The sequence below is a fragment of the Anarhichas minor genome, unplaced genomic scaffold, assembly GCF_050575085.1.
Source record: "Anarhichas minor isolate MPS153535 unplaced genomic scaffold, ASM5057508v1 ptg000053l, whole genome shotgun sequence".
Lineage (NCBI taxonomy): Eukaryota > Metazoa > Chordata > Actinopteri > Perciformes > Anarhichadidae > Anarhichas > Anarhichas minor.
Genome location: NW_027466499.1, coordinates 378461 through 395683, shown reverse-complemented (window position 1 = coordinate 395683; position 17223 = coordinate 378461). Strand labels below are relative to the sequence as shown.

At 43.1% G+C, this 17223-nt stretch overlaps 4 protein-coding genes across 6 annotated transcripts; 2 read left to right on the top strand and 2 right to left on the bottom strand.

The window, feature by feature from the left end:
* The first annotated feature begins 191 nt into the window (after nt 1–191).
* Nucleotides 192–1850, top strand: LOC142931603 (uncharacterized). The gene is made up of 3 exons (XM_076075602.1): nt 192–349; nt 766–870; nt 1510–1850. Exons 1-3 carry the CDS (start codon nt 242–244, stop codon nt 1621–1623), a joined length of 327 nt encoding a protein of 108 aa, XP_075931717.1. The 5' UTR covers nt 192–241; the 3' UTR covers nt 1624–1850.
* A 407-nt stretch (nt 1851–2257) lies between these two features.
* jtb (jumping translocation breakpoint) lies at nt 2258–5676 on the top strand. Of its 2 annotated transcripts, none has more exons than XM_076075600.1 (6): nt 2258–2392; nt 3125–3378; nt 3447–3484; nt 3564–3646; nt 3904–3983; nt 5039–5676. In XM_076075600.1, exons 2-6 carry the CDS (start codon nt 3290–3292, stop codon nt 5193–5195), a joined length of 447 nt encoding a protein of 148 aa, XP_075931715.1. In that variant the 5' UTR covers nt 2258–2392; nt 3125–3289; the 3' UTR covers nt 5196–5676. The 2 variants fall into 2 exon arrangements, with proteins under 2 accessions (XP_075931715.1, XP_075931714.1); XM_076075599.1 differs by having other exon boundaries at nt 3561–3646.
* Nucleotides 5677–5801: 125 nt separating this feature from the next.
* On the bottom strand, nt 5802–11465 carry glmp (glycosylated lysosomal membrane protein). Its single transcript, XM_076075586.1, has 7 exons — nt 10619–11465; nt 8808–8972; nt 7579–7677; nt 7231–7395; nt 6928–7146; nt 6422–6690; nt 5802–6338 (listed from the first exon to the last, which is right to left on the bottom strand). The coding sequence occupies exons 1-7, from the start codon at nt 10772–10774 to the stop codon at nt 6176–6178; spliced, it is 1236 nt and encodes a 411-aa protein (XP_075931701.1). The 5' UTR covers nt 10775–11465; the 3' UTR covers nt 5802–6175.
* Nucleotides 11466–11616: 151 nt separating this feature from the next.
* On the bottom strand, nt 11617–17083 carry cct3 (chaperonin containing TCP1, subunit 3 (gamma)). 2 transcript variants are annotated; one of them, XR_012947383.1, is made up of 14 exons: nt 16943–17083; nt 15954–16015; nt 15602–15652; nt 15438–15500; nt 15104–15200; nt 14874–14991; nt 14596–14782; nt 14361–14510; nt 14152–14284; nt 13993–14074; nt 13685–13865; nt 12444–12689; nt 12191–12335; nt 11617–12096 (listed from the first exon to the last, which is right to left on the bottom strand). XR_012947383.1 is itself a non-coding variant. In XM_076075553.1 (14 exons), the coding sequence occupies exons 1-14, from the start codon at nt 16968–16970 to the stop codon at nt 12004–12006; spliced, it is 1623 nt and encodes a 540-aa protein (XP_075931668.1). In that variant the 5' UTR covers nt 16971–17081; the 3' UTR covers nt 11617–12003. The 2 variants fall into 2 exon arrangements, 1 of the variants encoding a protein (XP_075931668.1); XM_076075553.1 differs by having other exon boundaries at nt 12191–12322; nt 16943–17081.
* Nucleotides 17084–17223: the final 140 nt, after the last annotated feature.

The window sequence follows — 17223 nt, the reverse complement described above, 5'->3', positions numbered from 1 at the left end:
CTCCCGAGTTATTCTCCTTCTGCTGTCTTCAAATGAACATTGTTCACTTGTTGATTGGAGGAGATCAGTGTGATGTCATAGTCTGGTCATGTGACTCCTAAACCAGACTAAGAGGATTATTGTTCGTCTTCAGTCTCCGGTTTGTTGTTTTTACTCTCACAGAGAACAAGAAGAGAGAGAGAGGCTGTGGATGAACACATGATCGATTGATTGATTGATTGATCGATCAATTGATTGACAGATGAAGCTGGAGGTGTGTGCCATGGGTCTGCTGCTGATTGGCTGCGTCTGTCTGCAGAGAGTTGACTGCAGTCTGCCCGACTTCAGGCCAACATCACCTCGGCTGCAGGTAGGACAGGTGCATGCTGGGAAGAAGTTTAACCCGTGATCTGTGTGTGTGTGTGTGTGTGTGTGCGTGTGTGTGTGTGTGTGTGTGTGTGTGTGTGTGTGTGTGTGTGTGTGTGTGTGACCAGCTGGAACTCAGGAACTCTTCTCATAATAAAAATTACAAAAATATAAAATCACTTGACAAGACGTTAAAAATATCAAGAAACACAAAACTCCAAGAGACACCATGGAGGACACCATGAGGGCACTGTGAGGGACACCATGGGGACACCGTTAAGGACACCGTGGGGGACATCGTGAGGGACATCATAGGGGACACCATGGGGGACATCATGGAGGACACCGTGAGGGCTTTCATGTTGTCATTTATAAATATTAATTATTTAAATGTTTTAATGATTTCTTTCTGTTCATCAGGTTAAGATTTCTGAGTCAAATGTCGTCACTTCTCTGAAGAAGAACGGAGTCAGTCGACTTCCTGGACTGTGTCAACGCCTGAAGAGACGCAGAATCACCGTCCTGGTAAAAACATCACAGCTCAGGATGTTGGATTAAAGATGTGATGTAGAGTTACATCATGTAGATTAAAGATGTGATGTAGAGTTACATCATGTAGATTAAAGATGTGATGTAGAGTTACATCATGTAGATTAAAGATGTGATGTAGAGTTACATCATGTAGATTAAAGATGTGATGTAGAGTTACATCATGTAGATTAAAGATGTGATGTAGAGTTACATCATGTAGATTAAAGATGTGATGTAGAGTTACACCATGTAGATTAAAGATGTGATGTAGAGTTACATCATGTAGATTAAAGATGTGATGTAGAGTTACATCAAGTAGATTAAAGATGTGATGTAGAGTTACATCAAGTAGATTAAAGATGTGATGTAGAGTTATATCATGTAGATTAAAGATGTGATGTAGAGTTACATCATGTAGATTAAAGATGTGACGTAGAGTTACATCATGTAGATTAAAGATGTGATGTAGTTACATCAAGTAGATGAAAGATGTGATGTAGAGTTACATCATGTAGATTAAAGATGTGACGTAGAGTTACATCATGTAGATTAAAGATGTGACGTAGAGTTACATCACTGTCTTGGTCTGTCTCCCTGTCTCTCTCTCTCTCTCTCTCTCTTTCTGTCTCTCAGTGTAACCGGGAGAAGTTCTGTTGGCAGGGGCGGAGTCAGAAGACTCGGTCTGTCCAGGTGTGTCTCTGTCCGCGGGGCTCCAGGTGTTCACACTTCTTTGTTCACGGTCTCTGAAACGATCACTTCCTCTTTAAATCATCAACGCAGTGTCACTATGTAGTAAACATGAGGTCACTATGTAGTAAACATGAGGTCACTATGTAATAAACATGACATCACTATGTAATAAACATGAGGTCACTATGTAGTAAACATGACGTCACTATGTAATAAACATGAGGTCACTATGTAATAAACATGAGGTCACTATGTAATAAACATGAGGTCACTATGTAATAAACATGAGGTCACTATGTAATACACATGAGGTCACTATGTAATAAACATGAGGTCACTATGTAATAAACATGAGGCCACTATGTAATAAACATGAGGTCACTATGTAATAAACATGAGGTCACTATGTAGTAAACATGAGGCCACTATGTAATAAACATGAGGTCACTATGTAGTAAACATGAGGTCACTATGAAGTAAACATGACGCATTTTATCCATACTTAATTTTATAATAATAATAATAATTATTATTATTATTATTATTCTTGTTATTGTTGTTATTATTATTTTCATCATCATTATTATTATTATTATCATTATTTATTTAAATGAGAAATGAACATTAGGGGGCGACATGAACCTTCACCCCTGGTTTGTACCCCGCCACTAGACTAAAGAAGAAGAAAAATGAACCAGAAGTAGAATAACAACAACAGGAAGTAGAAGTAGAAGCAGCAGCTGCATGCTAACCTGTCGGTCTCGCGTCTTCAGGACAGATTTGGTACCAGTCGTCTGATGACGTCAGAACACCGACAGTTTTAACGGTCAGTCTGTTTATTTACGGTCTCTTCTTTTTCTCTTCTTCATGTGTTGATTTAAAGATGGCGGCTGTTTCAGCGGATCACGGTGTGTGTCCAGACCGGGAGCTAAGCTAGCTAAAGTTAGCATGCTAACTGTTAGCATTAACCGGATTGTTTTCTCAGCGAGAGTCTCGTAAATTATTAATACGCCGTTGTGTGAAAACACGTCACGGTAAAATCGTTACTGACGTCAAACATCGCGTGTGTCATCATTCAGTTTTAGATGGTTTGGGTTAGCTTGTTAGCCTGTTAGCTGCCCTGCTAACGGTTGACGAAAACAGCAGAGAGAAAGTGTTATATTAGAAAACAAACATCAGAGGAATATTAAATATATGACGTCAGCTATTGTTCACGACGGTGTAACTTTGTACATGTTGGTGGAGGGGGGCGCTTGTGCTAAGCTAAAGCTACATTACAGGTCGTTCCTTTAATGTAATAAAGGTTTTAACATCTCTCTCTTTGTTCCTGAAATAAATGAAGACGAAGGGTGAAAGTCATCTTTTCTATAACACATGATATGTATCCACCTAGTCCTGTATGGGGGGGGGGACTGTAGCTCAATAACTTTTATCAGAAAACATATCACAGGAAATAATAAAGCGCATTGTCAGCTTTTCCTGATATAAAACAAACGGAAAGATGTTGGTTTGTTTGTTGTTATTGATCAGTTTTATGTTTGTTTGTTTTATCTTTCAGGTTTCACTCTGGAGCCCTAAAACACTATCAGTAAGATCACCATGTAGACGGATGACGGCTGAACCAACAAACAGCTGGTCACTTACTAGTCACTAACTGGTCACTAACTAGTCAGTAACCAGTACCAGGGTGGCGGTGGTGTCGTCCTGGTGGAGGAGCAGGCTGATGGAGAGCGACTGTCGGATCCCTATGGTCTGTTGTCGGCCTCGAGTCCTCGTCTTCCAAGCTCTGTTCTGGGGCCTTGTCTCCCTCAGGTGAGTCTGTAGGTCAGAGGTCAGTCTGTTGTTGTTGTTGTTGTCTCTAACATGTTGTTGTGTTTCAGGGTGTTTGGAGCGGCTCTGCTGAGTGAAGAGAGAACAGGTGAGAACCAATCAGAAACAATCTTCAAACGGCAGCAGAAAGGACTCTGACCTCTGACCTCCCTCTTGTCATCCAGCAGTGAAACAGCTGATCGCCCCCTGCTGGCTGCTGGAGGACTTCGTGGTGACGACAGAGTGTTCACAGTGTAACGCCTTCCAGAGCGTGAGTGATGCTTTTAATGATCTCGTCCGCAGGTTTACTTAGTGAACAGCTGACTGCAGTAAAGATGCTAACGTTATTGTTGTGTAACAGCTGACTGCTGTAACGATGCTAACGTTATTGTTGTGTAACAGCTGACTGCAGCAAAGATGCTAACGTTGTTGTTGTGTAACAGCTGACTGCAGCAAAGATGCTAACGTTGTTGTTGTGTAACAGCTGACTGCAGCAAAGATGCTAACGTTGTTGTTATTGTGTTTCAGAGGTCGTGGTCGTCCTGCGAACTGACGGGATACGTGGAAAGAGTCAACTGCTCCCGATCCAACCGAGAGGAGCACAAGAGGTTTGTTTACTGAACTCTACCGTCTCTTTACTGAACTCTACCGTCTCTCGACTGAACTCTACCGTCTCTCGACTGAACTCTACCGTCTCTCGACTGAACTCTACCGTCTCTCGACTGAACTCTACCGTCTCTCGACTGAACTCTACCGTCTCTATACTGAACTCTACCGTCTCTCGACTGAACTCTACCGTCTCTATACTGAACTCTACCGTCTCTCTACCGTCTCTACACTGAACTCTACCGTCTATATACTGAACTCTACCGTCTCTCGACTGAACTCTACCGTCTCTCGACTGAACTCTACCGTCTCTATACTGAACTCTACCGTCTCTATACTGAACTCTACCGTCTCTATACTGAACTCTACCGTCTCTATACTGAACTCTACCGTCTCTATACTGAACTCTACCGTCTCTCGACTGAACTCTACCGTCTCTCGACTGAACTCTACCGTCTCTCGACTGAACTCTACCGTCTCTCGACTGAACTCTACCGTCTCTCTACCGTCTCTATACTGAACTCTACCGTCTCTCGACTGAACTCTACCGTCTCTCGACTGAACTCTACCGTCTCTCGACTGAACTCTACCGTCTCTCGACTGAACTCTACCGTCTCTCGACTGAACTCTACCGTCTCTATACTGAACTCTACCGTCTCTCGACTGAACTCTACCGTCTCTATACTGAACTCTACCGTCTCTCTACCGTCTCTACACTGAACTCTACCGTCTATATACTGAACTCTACCGTCTCTCGACTGAACTCTACCGTCTCTCGACTGAACTCTACCGTCTCTATACTGAACTCTACCGTCTCTATACTGAACTCTACCGTCTCTATACTGAACTCTACCGTCTCTATACTGAACTCTACCGTCTCTCGACTGAACTCTACCGTCTCTCGACTGAACTCTACCGTCTCTCGACTGAACTCTACCGTCTCTCGACTGAACTCTACCGTCTCTCTACCGTCTCTATACTGAACTCTACCGTCTCTCGACTGAACTCTACCGTCTCTCGACTGAACTCTACTGTCCCCCCCCCCCCCCTCCCCCAGCTGTCGCTCTGCAGTGATGGAGGACCATCTCTTCTGGAAGTTCGAGGCAGCCATGTTGGCTCTGACGGCTATCTTCGCCGTCCTCGTGGTCGTCCGTCAGCGTTGGCTCGACCGTCTCGCCTCTGAGAAAGTCCGCCGCCAGATTGAGTCCATCTAGGAGACCAGGACCGAGAAAGTCTTTTATCCTGATCCAGACTCTAAGATCGATCAGGGATCAGGACTAAAGCCAAACCTGCAGAGAACGGGACTGTTTGTTGTCTTCATTGAGACGTAACGAGCGAAAACCAACCAGCTGTTTGAACTGTGATCACAATGAAACTTATTAAAACTTCAAAAGTTTTAAAGTTATGTTTATTGAGGAACTCGATGGGTGTTAAAATCTTAATTTTAATGCTGAAAAGATTAAAGTAATTTATAATTAAATTCTGTCAACTTTTTACATTTGAATTCTCAATATTTACTTCAATCTGATGGAAAAAGTCTGAATTTCAGTTCCTTATGAAAAAGTATTTTAAATCAACGTGAAAGTTTAACATTGATTATGGATCCAGAGATGCATCTTAATCGGTTAATTGATCCTCTTATTGTAATTATTATGTTTGTTTTTTGTTTCTGACAAAATAAACTGATGAAACTAATTCAGAGTAAGAATTTAAAATAAACCTCGACAATCTCACGTAGTTCTAGAAGAAATGTCGTAAACAGGAAGTTAAGTTACGTTAACTTAACCGTTTTCTTATTGAAGTAAAACTGGAACAAACGGTCAATCAGCAGATTCAACTTTATTCATGATCAGTGAAACTTTAAAAACACGTTTCACTCACTAAACATTTTCAACATTCTTTGTTTACGTCCGTGTTGATTTTCGAACCCGTTCATTAAGGAAATACTTTAAACAATACTCAGTAAACGTGGATTCATCCAACAACTCAAAATAATCAGATTCTTCTTCTGCGGCTTCAAATCAGAACTAATTCAATTTAATTCATTATTATAGAAGTGTCAGAATTATTTTCCCTTTAAATATATATATGAAGAAAAAAAACACTTCCTGGGTCCTGATTGGTCAGCTGGACTCTGATGTCATCAGACTCAATGAGTTCAAAAACGTTGAGTTTTGAACCCTCCGATCAGCCATCAGTTGATTGGCTCGTAGACCGTCGCCCTCTTACGGACGCAGACGCAGACTCCGCCCAGCAAAAGCAGGATCATGGGAGTTCCCAGACCGACCGCCATCACAGCGAGAACCAGCGGGGAGAAGGAGTCGACGGGCGGAGAACCGGCGCCCAGCAGCACCGTCCTGAAGGAGGTAAAGAGGCTTTAACTCTGTTCATCAGAAACAAAACAATTCAAATAGAATAAATCATTTAACATCAAACGGACCAGCTGAAGAACTTGGTGCTGTTGTAGAACGGTTCTCCCGCGAGGCCGAAGCTCACGTTGAGTCCGAACGTTTGCGGTTCTGCGTAGAACGCTCGGATCAGACCGGACGCCGCCGCCACCTCCTCGCCGCTCTGAGGCTGCGGGTCGGAGTGACGGCATGGCGTGGCGAACTCCAGAGCCGGGTCGGACCGCCGGTACGACACCGGCTTCCACTGAAGGAAACCCAGAACATCAGAGCTGCTGTTCACCGAGGACACCCACTGAGACACCTGAGAGGTCAACCAGGTTAAAGCAGCTGTTATTGCTAATACTGCTCTCATCATACGGATTTATTATGTTGTTTTATACTTCTGTTCATCCTGGAGAGGATGTTGAGCTCCTGAGGGTTCTTCTCACTTTCTAACCGTCACCTCATACCGGTGAGATGGTCTGTACTTTCTTTAGTTTATGCTTTTAGTTTCTGTGGTTCAGCAGTTTAACTTCCTGTTGATTGAATTCTTCATCACCTTAAATATTGACGGTGTGAACTCGTCGTCGATCGATCGGTGAACCTCCACTCTGCTCAGAGGATAAGTTCCGCCCACCGCCTGCAGCTCCAATAGGAACCTCGAACGAGTCGCACGCGGTGACACACCATCAAGCCACACCCTTAACTGGGAGGAGTTAGCCGTGTGGAGGAGGCGGGGCCAGGACTGATCCCGCCCTTCTGACTCAAACGCAGAGAGCTGAAAGAAGAAAAATACATAAAGATTATGTTTTAATAATTAATCTCAAACTATAATAAACGTTGTTACAGGTTCACATTTGACCTGCAGGCAGAGCGACCCGTTGCTGAAGGTCTTGGCGGCTCCACACAGCAGAGCGCTGAGACCCGACAGGTTGAGACGAGACCAGGTGAAGTCCTGCAGCTCGTACGGAGGGAAGAGGTCAGAGGTCGGATCGGCTGTGTCGTTCATGTCATCATACTCCAACAGCTGAGAAAACAGGAAAGAGTTCAGTTACCAAAGTAAAGGTTTTACTCTCACATTCATACAAACTAAATGTGTAATTCATTCTCCATCATAGTTATATGTGTCATAAAAAGTTACTAATGAGTCAAATTAAATGTTTAAGGTGGACTGGCTGGTGTTGGTCGGTTTAAGGTGGAAGTTTCTGACCCTGCTGAAGACGACAGCCGAGCTGTACAGGATGCTGCTCGCTGGCTCCACCTTCAGGCTGCCGCTGATGTTACGAGCCTCAAACTGAGGCCAGTTCACCTGAGAGAGAAAAACATAGTATAGTACGTCATAAAACGTCTTAGTTTAGTGTAGTACTAACTTTACCAAGGCTACAGAGTAGTACTACCTCTCTGAGGATCTGTTCAGGTCTGTCTCTTCTTTGTCTCTCTGGTATCCACACTGTCCAGGTTATGTTTTATTGAATACTCATAGTAAAAATAGTAACTTTTTATTTGCTAATAAAACACATTGTTGCCACTTTAACTCTACTGGTCAACCTCCACAGCAGAAGAAGAAGAGCACAGACCACGGCAGAAGAAGAAGAGCCACAGACCTCCACGGTAGAAGAAGAAGAGAACAGACCTTCACGGTAGAAGAAGAAGGCCCAATCCCAATGTCCCCCCGTACGGACTCACGGACTTTGAGGCACGCTCCCGCGAAGTCCGTGAGGGTTTAGGGATGTCCCACTGTCACATCATCAAGTGTTTGAGTCTCTTGCAGACATTTTGAGCCCTTTATGAACCCTTTCCGTAAGTCAGCATGGTATCCTGACTTAGCCGAAGGGAATTACCCACAAATCATTGCAATATGACGTTAAACACGGGGTAGCCAGTGGACGCATGGAGACGTTAACAAAGAGGACGGATCAGTGTGTTCAGCCTGTCATAATACATTTACTCAGAAACATTAAGGGTTAAAGATGGAACAACAAATAAACATGAAATCAGAAGATATTTATTTATTTATTCATCATATATTTTGTCATTTTGATTTTGTCATTGAAGCTGTTTTGACAAAAACGAGTAAATAGATGATATGAAGTTACCTCTCATCTAGTGAGGAAAGAGCCTGAAGACGTTCACATCAGGGAGTACAAAGTATACAATAAATACACACAATTATACATCATATTGTTGTTTTCATGGTAACGTGATATGTTGCAGCAAAGTGCTGTCCCGTTCATATTCACACCATCTCAAGCCCTCACAGTCTCTCACACTCACCAGGTGACGTCAGTGAGTCCTTGAGGGTTCAGGGTTTGAGGGTTTAGGGGGGACACTGGGATTGGGCCGAAGAGAACAGACCTCCACGGTAGAAGAAGAAGAGCACAGACCTCCACGGTAGAAGAAGAAGAGAACAGATCTCCATGATAGAAGAAGAGCACAGACCTCCACGGTAGAAGAAGAAGAGTTGGTGTGGACCAGCAGCAGCGTTGGCGCCCCCTGGCTGCAGAACAGGAAGTGCAGCGTGTCGTTGACTCCTACGGCTCTCACGTGCAGCAGGTCACCACCGGAGGGCGACGAGGACGAACCAGGGTTCAACTCTACCGTCAACTGAGGAGAGAAGAAGAGACGACGATCAGAGACAGACAGACAGAGGCCCGATCCCAATGTCCCCCCTAAACCCTGAACCCTCAAGGACTTACTGACGTCACCTGGTGAGTGGTGAGTGTGAGAGACTGTGAGGGAGGATGGTGTGAATATGAACGGGACAGCACTTTGCTGCAACATATCACATTACCATGAAAACAGAAAATAAGATGTATAATTGTGTGTATTTATTGTATACTTTGTACTCCCTGATTTGAACGTCTTCAGGCTCTTTCCTCACTAGATGAGAGGTAACTTCATATCATCTATTTACTCGTTTTTATCAAAACAGCTTCAATGACAAAATCTAATATTTGATGAATTAATAAATAAATATTCTCTGATTTCATGTTTATTTTTTGTTCCATCTTTAACCCTTAATGTTTCTGAGTAAATGTATTATGACAGGCTGAACACACGTGAGCCGTCCTCTTTGTTTACGTCTCCATGCGTCCACTGGTTACCCCGTGTTTAACGTCACATTGCAATGATTTGTGGGTAATTCCCTTCGGCTAAGTCAGCATACCATGCTGACTTACGGAAAGGGTTCATAAAGGGCTCAAAATGTCTGCAAGAGACTCAAACACTTGATGTGACAGTGGGACATCCCTAAACCCTCACGGACTTCGCGGGAGCGCGCCTCAAAGTCCGTGAGTCCGTACGGGGGGACATTGGGATTTGGCCAGACATTTTCTTCATCATCGTTGAAGAATTTCTATTTCATTATTTTACTAAATTCAACAGACTCACATTAAGAAACAAACACATAAAACGTTCATCTGTCGAGTCTAAATGTTTGTTATTAATGTTTGTTTCTCATATTTCATACATTGACAGATGCGTGTAGTGGGAGAAGTATTCAAGTCATTTACTGCAGTAGAAGTACTAATACCACCAAAGACCTGCATTAAAAACTGTATTTTAAGAATATAAATATCTGAAATCAAAGCATGTGATCAGTTTATGAAATAAGATCCTTAAAAACCAAAAGTACATAAAGTTATAAAAGTGAGATCCACTTTGACCAAATACAACGTAGAACCTACATGTCCTAATAATAAGTACCAGTACCTCAAAGTAAAGTACTTCTACTGCTCATTAAAGTACTAGTACCTCTAAGTAAAGTACTAGTACTGCTCATTAAAGTACAAGTACCTCAAAGTAAAGTACTAGTACCTCAAAGTAAAGTACTAGTACCTCAAAGTAAAGTACTAGTACTGCTCATTAAAGTACAAGTACCTCTAAGTAAAGTACCAGTTCCTCAAAGTAAAGTACTAGTACTGCTCATTAAAGTACAAGTACCTCTAAGTAAAGTACCAGTACCTCAAAGTAAAGTACAAGTACCTCAAAGTAAAGTACTTGTAAATGTACTTTGATTTGTTGCTGCACTTAATTATAAGTTAAATTATTGAAATTAAAATTTATTTCAAATTAAATAAAATACAATTTTAAAATAAAGTATTTTAAACAATGATCGACATTAAAGTCAGATTAGTTGTTTTGATTTTTGTTAAATATAAAAACAAAATAAATGTTCAACACAGTTTCACTTCCGGTTTCTTTCACTGAATATGAAATATAAATATTAGGAGTTTATCATATTTTCTCACGTTTCTTCTGGAAGTTTCTCCGCTGAACGAACTTTGACACAAACTGAAAACAGAAAACAGAAAAACGAGAGAAGAAGAAACTCCGCAGCTCCGTCTCTTCGCTGTAGCCGCCATCTTTGCTGTGACCCAGCGGAGCAGGTCACATGACAAAATCATTTAGGACCCGCCCTCGTCTGCCTCTCATTGGCTCACCAACTCTCACTCTAACACCGGAAACGAGGACGACCCAATCAGAGGCGGGTCCAGCCTCCACAAGTCAGCTGACCCATTTAAAAAAACTTTATTACCAAAATGATTAATTTACAATCACAGCGTTTTAACGTTTTAACATTGAATACATTTAAATAAATATAATATATTACAACAATCTAATCTGTTGTTCTTCTGTTACTGATTATATTTATTTTTCATGTTTTAAACATTTTAGATGTGACTTGATATTAACACAAAGTTTCTATCAGACATCTTGTTTTGAATGAGAACCAACACAAAGTTTATTAATAACTAATAATTGACGCATTATAGATTATATAAAGTTATTAAAATAAGAGCCACCTAACTCTCGTATTCATTCAATTCTAAATGAGACTTTGTTTTGCTTCATATTTAATGACTTTTCCTAATTTAATGGGGACTGGGCAAACAAACTCAACATGTTGATATGTAAAGTGATATTTAAAGCCATTAAAAGACCAAAAAAATATCTTTCCAATTTTAGGTCAATCAGTGAGATTTGATGGTGATCTGCATATTTCTCCATAGCAACAGGGATTCTGCATGTCTACGGGTTTGGGTGTCGGGGGGGTTGTTTTATTTAAGTACCCGACACACAAACTTGGGAAGCGATTTTAATTATAATCATTTTCTGGAGGTTTAAATTGCTGAGGTCAACATGAGCCCGAGGATAATGGGTGTTAGTCCATGTGAAGGTAACAGGAGGCTTAAATGTTGACATGTTTTATATGTCAGCTAATGAGTTGGAATAAAGTTGAAACACAGAGGTTTGTGATAATTTATCATTTTTGACCCCAGAGGACAAAAGACAATCAGGAGGACATTACGAGGGTTTGATCAACACATTGATGACGTTTAAACGCATGTAAACATTTACTAGATATTAACTATTGATCAGCTGGTTCATGACAGGTGGAACATAAGATATCTTACATGAGGTTCAGGTCTGATGAGGTTCAGGTCTCGGTTTCAGAGAACTCAACACAAGACTTCAATGTATCAGAAATAAAAACATCAAACAAGTTTCTAACTTTATTGACTATTGAGTTTCAGTGAGTCGTCTGGTCCCCCCACACACACACACACACACAGGCAGACAGACAGTTAGACAAACACACACAGACGACTGTTGGAGTGGTTCTGATGTGGATCTACTCGGCTCCCTGTCCTCCCATCTGACCGTCTTTGTCTTTCTTCTTGTGACCAGAGACGATGTCATCGATGCGCAGCAGCAAGATGGCCGTCTGAACAACAGACAGGTAGAGGTAGAGAGAGAGAGAGTTACAGTGAGAAGTATGTGATTCAATCATTAATATTAATATCAGTGAGTGTACTGACCTCCACGGCCGTCTTGTAGGTCTGAGCTTTAACAGCCAGCGGCTCCCAGATGCCCAGAGCCATCATGTCAGACAGACAGCCTGTCTCACCATCCACACCCCAGTTCACACTGTTCTCCTGAGTGTGTTTGGCCTGAAGAGACAGACTATCAATAACTACTCAATACCATCAATAAAGTTATTGTTATTGACTGACGTTATAAATAAAGTTATTGTTATTGACATTACAGATAAAGCTTTAAATAAAGTTGTACCCTCAGTGACGTTAGCACTCGGATGGTGGAGGCCCCACAGTTCTGGATCAGGGTCCTGGGGATCACCTCCAGAGCCTGAGCCACAGCTCTGTAGGGCCATTGATCAACACCGGTCAGAGAGCGAGAACGTTCCATCAGACGTTTAGACACCGCCATCTCTACAGCTCCGCCTCCAGGCAACAGGAAGGGCTCCAATAACACATTACGACACACCTGCATGGCATCCTGGAGGTTCCTCTCCACCTCCTGAAGGAAAGGAAGCGTCAGGGGTAGGGTAAGTGACAGTGAAACAGACGAAAGCAGTTGAAGCGACAGTGAAAAAGACGAAAGCAGTTGAAGCGACAGTGAAACAGACGAAAGCAGTGGAAGCGACAGTGAAACAGACGAAAGCAGTGGAAGCGACAGTGAAACAGACGAAAGCAGTGGAAGCGACAGTGAAACAGACGAAAGCAGTGGAAGCGACAGTGAAACAGACGAAAGCAGTGGAAGCGACAGTGAAACAGACGAAAGCAGTTGAAGCGACAGTGAAACAGACGAAAGCAGTTGAAGTGACAGTGAAACAGACGAAAGCAGTGGAAGTGACAGTGAAACAGACGAAAGCAGTGGAAGTGACAGTGAAACAGACGAAAGCAGTTGAAGCGACAGTGAAACAGACGAAAGCAGTTGAAGCGACAGTGAAACAGACGAAAGCAGTTGAAGCGACAGTGAAACAGACGAAAGCAGTTGAAGCGACAGTGAAACAGACGAAAGCAGTTGAAGCGACAGTGAAACAGACGAAAGCAGTTGAAGTGACAGTGAAACAGACGAAAGCAGTGGAAGTGACAGTGAAACAGACGAAAGCAGTGGAAGTGACATTGAAACAGACGAAAGCAGTGGAAGTGACAGTGAAACAGACGAAAGCAGTGGAAGTGACAGTGAAACAGACGAAAGCAGTGGAAGTGACAGTGAAACAGACGAAAGCAGTGGAAGCGACATTGAAACAGACGAAAGCAGTTGAAGCGACAGTGAAACAGACGAAAGCAGTTGAAGCGACAGTGAAACAGACGAAAGCAGTTGAAGCGACAGTGAAACAGACGAAAGCAGTGGAAGTGACAGTGAAACAGACGAAAGCAGTGGAAGCGACAGTGAAACAGACGAAAGCAGTGGAAGTGACAGTGGTAGAATGAAGAGCTGAACACAGAGAGGTGGATTAATAATAACAATATTGTGGATAACAATAAATGAATACTAAGATTTCTTACAGCCAGGATCTCCTTGCTGGCTCCTCTCAGCAGGATGGTGCAGGCTTTCGGGTCTTTACACTCGGTGACGAAGGCAAAATACTCGTCACCGATCTTCTTCACTTCAAACAGACCCGCCCCAGTACCCACGTCTTCCTCACGCAGCTCGTCAGTCCGGCTGGCGATACGAGCCCCGCACGCCCTGAGAGAGAGAGAGAGAGAGAGAGAGAGAGAGAGAGAGACAGACAGAGTTTACTCAATGCGTCTGCTGAGAGCTGATTGGCTGCTCCATGCGTCTGCTGAGAGCTGATTGGCTGCTCCATGTTTACCTGGCGATGCGGTTGTTGTCAGTCTTCCTCACCCGGCGGATGGCGGTGATGTTTGCCTTCATCAGGTAATGCTGAGCCAGATCTGAGAGGACACACCAACAGTTAGATGTGTGTGTGATGTGTGTGTGTAAGTGTAATGTGTGTGTAATGTGTGTTTACCTGAGATCCCCTTCTCAGTGAACAGCAGGTCTGGTTTCAGGCGGATCACGTCCTCACAGATGTGCTGAATGTATTCTTCCTCCATCTGCAGGATTCTATTAAAGTCCTCCTCCTTATTGATCTCTATGTCAGTCTAACACACAACACAATATTATTGTTGTTGTTATTATTATCATTGTTATTTTTGTTGTTATTATTATTGTTATTACCTGGCTCTCCCCCTTCTTGTACTCCAGAGAACAGTCCAGCAGGATGATCCGAGGTTCTTTGATGAGACGTCTCATCCGAGGATGAGTGACGTCTTTATTCACCATCACTCCTCTGAGCACACAAGAGTCCTCTATGATCCCCCCGGGAACCTGAACACAACAACGGCGTTTACCACAGGAACCTGAATACAACGACAACAACAACACCCTCAGAGAGGCAGACAGGAAGTCGTACCTTCTCCACTTTGGCGTACTTCTTGATGTCGATCTCTTTGCGTCCGTTGTCCTCCAGCTCGACGGTGCGGACGGCGTCCAGAGCGATGCCACAGGCCAGTTCAGACCAGCGGCTCAGAGCTTTGGTGTTGATGGCGGAGTGGACGATCTTCAGCATCATGGAGCGGTCAGACGTGTCCACAGGGGAGCTGAGGACAGGAGGTCAAATGTCAATCAGATGGTTCAACCACTGAAGACACTGTGTGTACAGACACACAACATGGAGGTCTGTGTGTGTACCTGAGGTCCTTCAGGGTCTCCAGCATGTCCTCCAGAGCTTGTCTGTAGGCACTGATCACCACCGTCGGGTGCATCTGCTGCTCCAGGAACTGTTCAGCTACAGACAGCATCTCACCGGCTGCGCGCGCACACACACACACACACATACACACAGTCATGTACTACTCCTACTAATCTACTAATAGTACTACTACTACTACTAATAGTACTCTTACTTCGACAGAACTCACCCAGGATGATGACAGACGTGGTCCCGTCTCCCACCTCTTCGTCCTGTGTGCGGCTGATCTCGATCATGGACTTGGCTGCAGGATGCTGGACCTGGATCTGTTGACATGAAGACAAGTTCACCCCGCCGGCAATAACACGTTCACCCCGCGGCAATAACACGTTCACCCCGCCGGCAATAACACGTTCACCCCGCCGGCAATAACACATTCACCCCGCCGGCAATTACACGTTTATCTCGCCGGTAATAACACGTTTATCTCTCCGGTAATAACACGTTTATCTCTCTGGTAACACGTTTATCTCGCTGGTAATAACATAACACGTCTATCTCACCTCTCTGAGGATGGCGTTTCCATCGTTGGTCATCACGATACCTCCCATAGGGTCGAGCAACATCTACACACACACACAGAGACACACACACACTGATCAATAAACATGATGCAGCTATAAACCAGTTATTACAGACGGGCTTATTGATGAGTGTGAGGTCTGACCTTCATCATGGCCCGAGGGCCGAGGCAGGTCCTGATGACATCAGCGATGGTCTGAAACACAAACACTCTTCATCATCACTGTGACCGTTAAACCAGCACCATCACTGGTTCCTCCACCAGTTCAAACACCACTTCATACGTTTTAACAACTTTATGAATGAATGAATATATATATTTTTGTATACATGTACACCTGCTTGCATCTGTGTGTATTTCTTTAAATTCTTGATGAATTTTTCATGTTTTAAGTAAAATCTCGTAAAAAAACTTAATAAATAATTAATCAACTGCTTCATTGAATGCGTCTCCCTTTTTTGTCATGGCCGTTCGGCCCGGTTTGTGACAGACCCACCTTGGCAGCGTTGATGTTCCCGGTCTGGACTTTACGTCCTGACTCTCTCTTCATGTTGTGGTCTAAAGACAAGAAACAGGAAGTGAGACCACAACACACACAGAGTATTGATAGCAAGAGGACCATACAACTAATTTAAAAGAACAAACCATCATGTTTTAAAGTCTATCGAGTCTCAACATTCAGTGATGAGAGATCAATACACATTCATGATTATTATTAAACATCAGCTGAAGCAGGTAAACAGGAAGTAACTAATCAATAAATATGAGCTGATGAGGTCATCAATGGATCAGGAGCCCTGATCAATGTTTCGTATCAGAAGACTTCATCTTTAGAATGAATACGCAGCATTTAAACAGACATTATTGTAACATGAATCCATCGATCAGTGATCGATCACTGAGGGCGTGGCCGCCTGAACAAAAGAATTAAAACTGCGACCCCGACAGCATGTTAACGTTAGCTTAGCTTAGCGGAACTACATTCAGTCTAAACGGTGCAGTCACACCGCTAATAGCGTTAAAGTTACTAATGCTAACGGTTAGCATTAAGGCCCGTTTATATATATTTAAAGAAGAGGAGCCGTTAAAGTTAAATAAAGGCCCAAATTAAAAGGCTTTATTAACGAATCATGACGTCATGATTTACACGTTATCTGATAAAATGAGTAAAAAGTTAACGGAGTCTGGAACGAGACACGCGTCATAATTAAGCTATGATGAAGCTAGCATTAGCATTAGCTGACGAACTAGCAGCATTTTAATGCCGAGTAACGACGGTGTGCTAGCTTAGCTTTAGCATGTCTCGCCACGATTTAGAACATACAACACGATGCTAACGATGCTAACACCGGCTAGGTTTAGCTAGCCTCGCACATGTCTCCTTTGTGTCTCTAACGGCTACACACCGGGTGCCATGTTGAGCCCTGCGGTTAAACATGACTTTAGACGTTATAACGTTTTATTTAAATGATTTGTTTTACTTACTGAGCACTAAAACCTGCTGGCCCATCATCTTGACAGCGCGTGCAGGACAGTTTGTGGAATGGAAGGTTCTGGGATGCACGAGAAGAGGGAGGGATCAACCCGCTGGGGCGGGAAGACAACCACGAGCCTGACCAATCAGCTGAGAGGATTCGATATGATTGACAGGCGCGTCCACCAATAGAATCAATGAGTTAAAACTAAGATCAGCCTTCTATGAAAACCAACAAGATGGTCCTTGATTGTCTTTATATTATATATTAATATATATTATATTCTAATAT

What these genes read in the sequence shown, in the direction of transcription:
- LOC142931603 (XM_076075602.1), top strand. Translation starts at nt 242, where the DNA reads ATGAAGCTGGAGGTGTGTGCCATGGGTCTGCTGCTGATTGGCTGCGTC. An exon ending in CAACATCACCTCGGCTGCAG is followed by an intron (nt 350 to 765) that starts GTAGGACAGGTG and finishes TCTGTTCATCAG; the next exon opens with GTTAAGATTTCTGAGTCAAA. An exon ending in GACGCAGAATCACCGTCCTG is followed by an intron (nt 871 to 1,509) that starts GTAAAAACATCA and finishes TCTGTCTCTCAG; the next exon opens with TGTAACCGGGAGAAGTTCTG.
- jtb (XM_076075599.1), top strand. Translation starts at nt 3,290, where the DNA reads ATGGAGAGCGACTGTCGGATCCCTATGGTCTGTTGTCGGCCTCGAGTC. An exon ending in TGGGGCCTTGTCTCCCTCAG is followed by an intron (nt 3,379 to 3,446) that starts GTGAGTCTGTAG and finishes GTTGTGTTTCAG; the next exon opens with GGTGTTTGGAGCGGCTCTGC. An exon ending in AGTGTAACGCCTTCCAGAGC is followed by an intron (nt 3,647 to 3,903) that starts GTGAGTGATGCT and finishes ATTGTGTTTCAG; the next exon opens with AGGTCGTGGTCGTCCTGCGA.
- glmp (XM_076075586.1), bottom strand. Translation starts at nt 10,774, where the DNA reads ATGATTTTGTCATGTGACCTGCTCCGCTGGGTCACAGCAAAGATGGCG. An exon ending in TCACACCGTCAATATTTAAG is followed by an intron (nt 6,691 to 6,927) that starts GTGATGAAGAAT and finishes TTGACCTCTCAG; the next exon opens with GTGTCTCAGTGGGTGTCCTC. An exon ending in AGCACCAAGTTCTTCAGCTG is followed by an intron (nt 6,339 to 6,421) that starts GTCCGTTTGATG and finishes TACCTCCTTCAG; the next exon opens with GACGGTGCTGCTGGGCGCCG.
- cct3 (XM_076075553.1), bottom strand. Translation starts at nt 16,970, where the DNA reads ATGATGGGCCAGCAGGTTTTAGTGCTCA. An exon ending in GCCCTCGGGCCATGATGAAG is followed by an intron (nt 15,501 to 15,601) that starts GTCAGACCTCAC and finishes GTGTGTGTGTAG; the next exon opens with ATGTTGCTCGACCCTATGGG. An exon ending in CCTACAAGACGGCCGTGGAG is followed by an intron (nt 12,097 to 12,190) that starts GTCAGTACACTC and finishes TCTGTTGTTCAG; the next exon opens with ACGGCCATCTTGCTGCTGCG.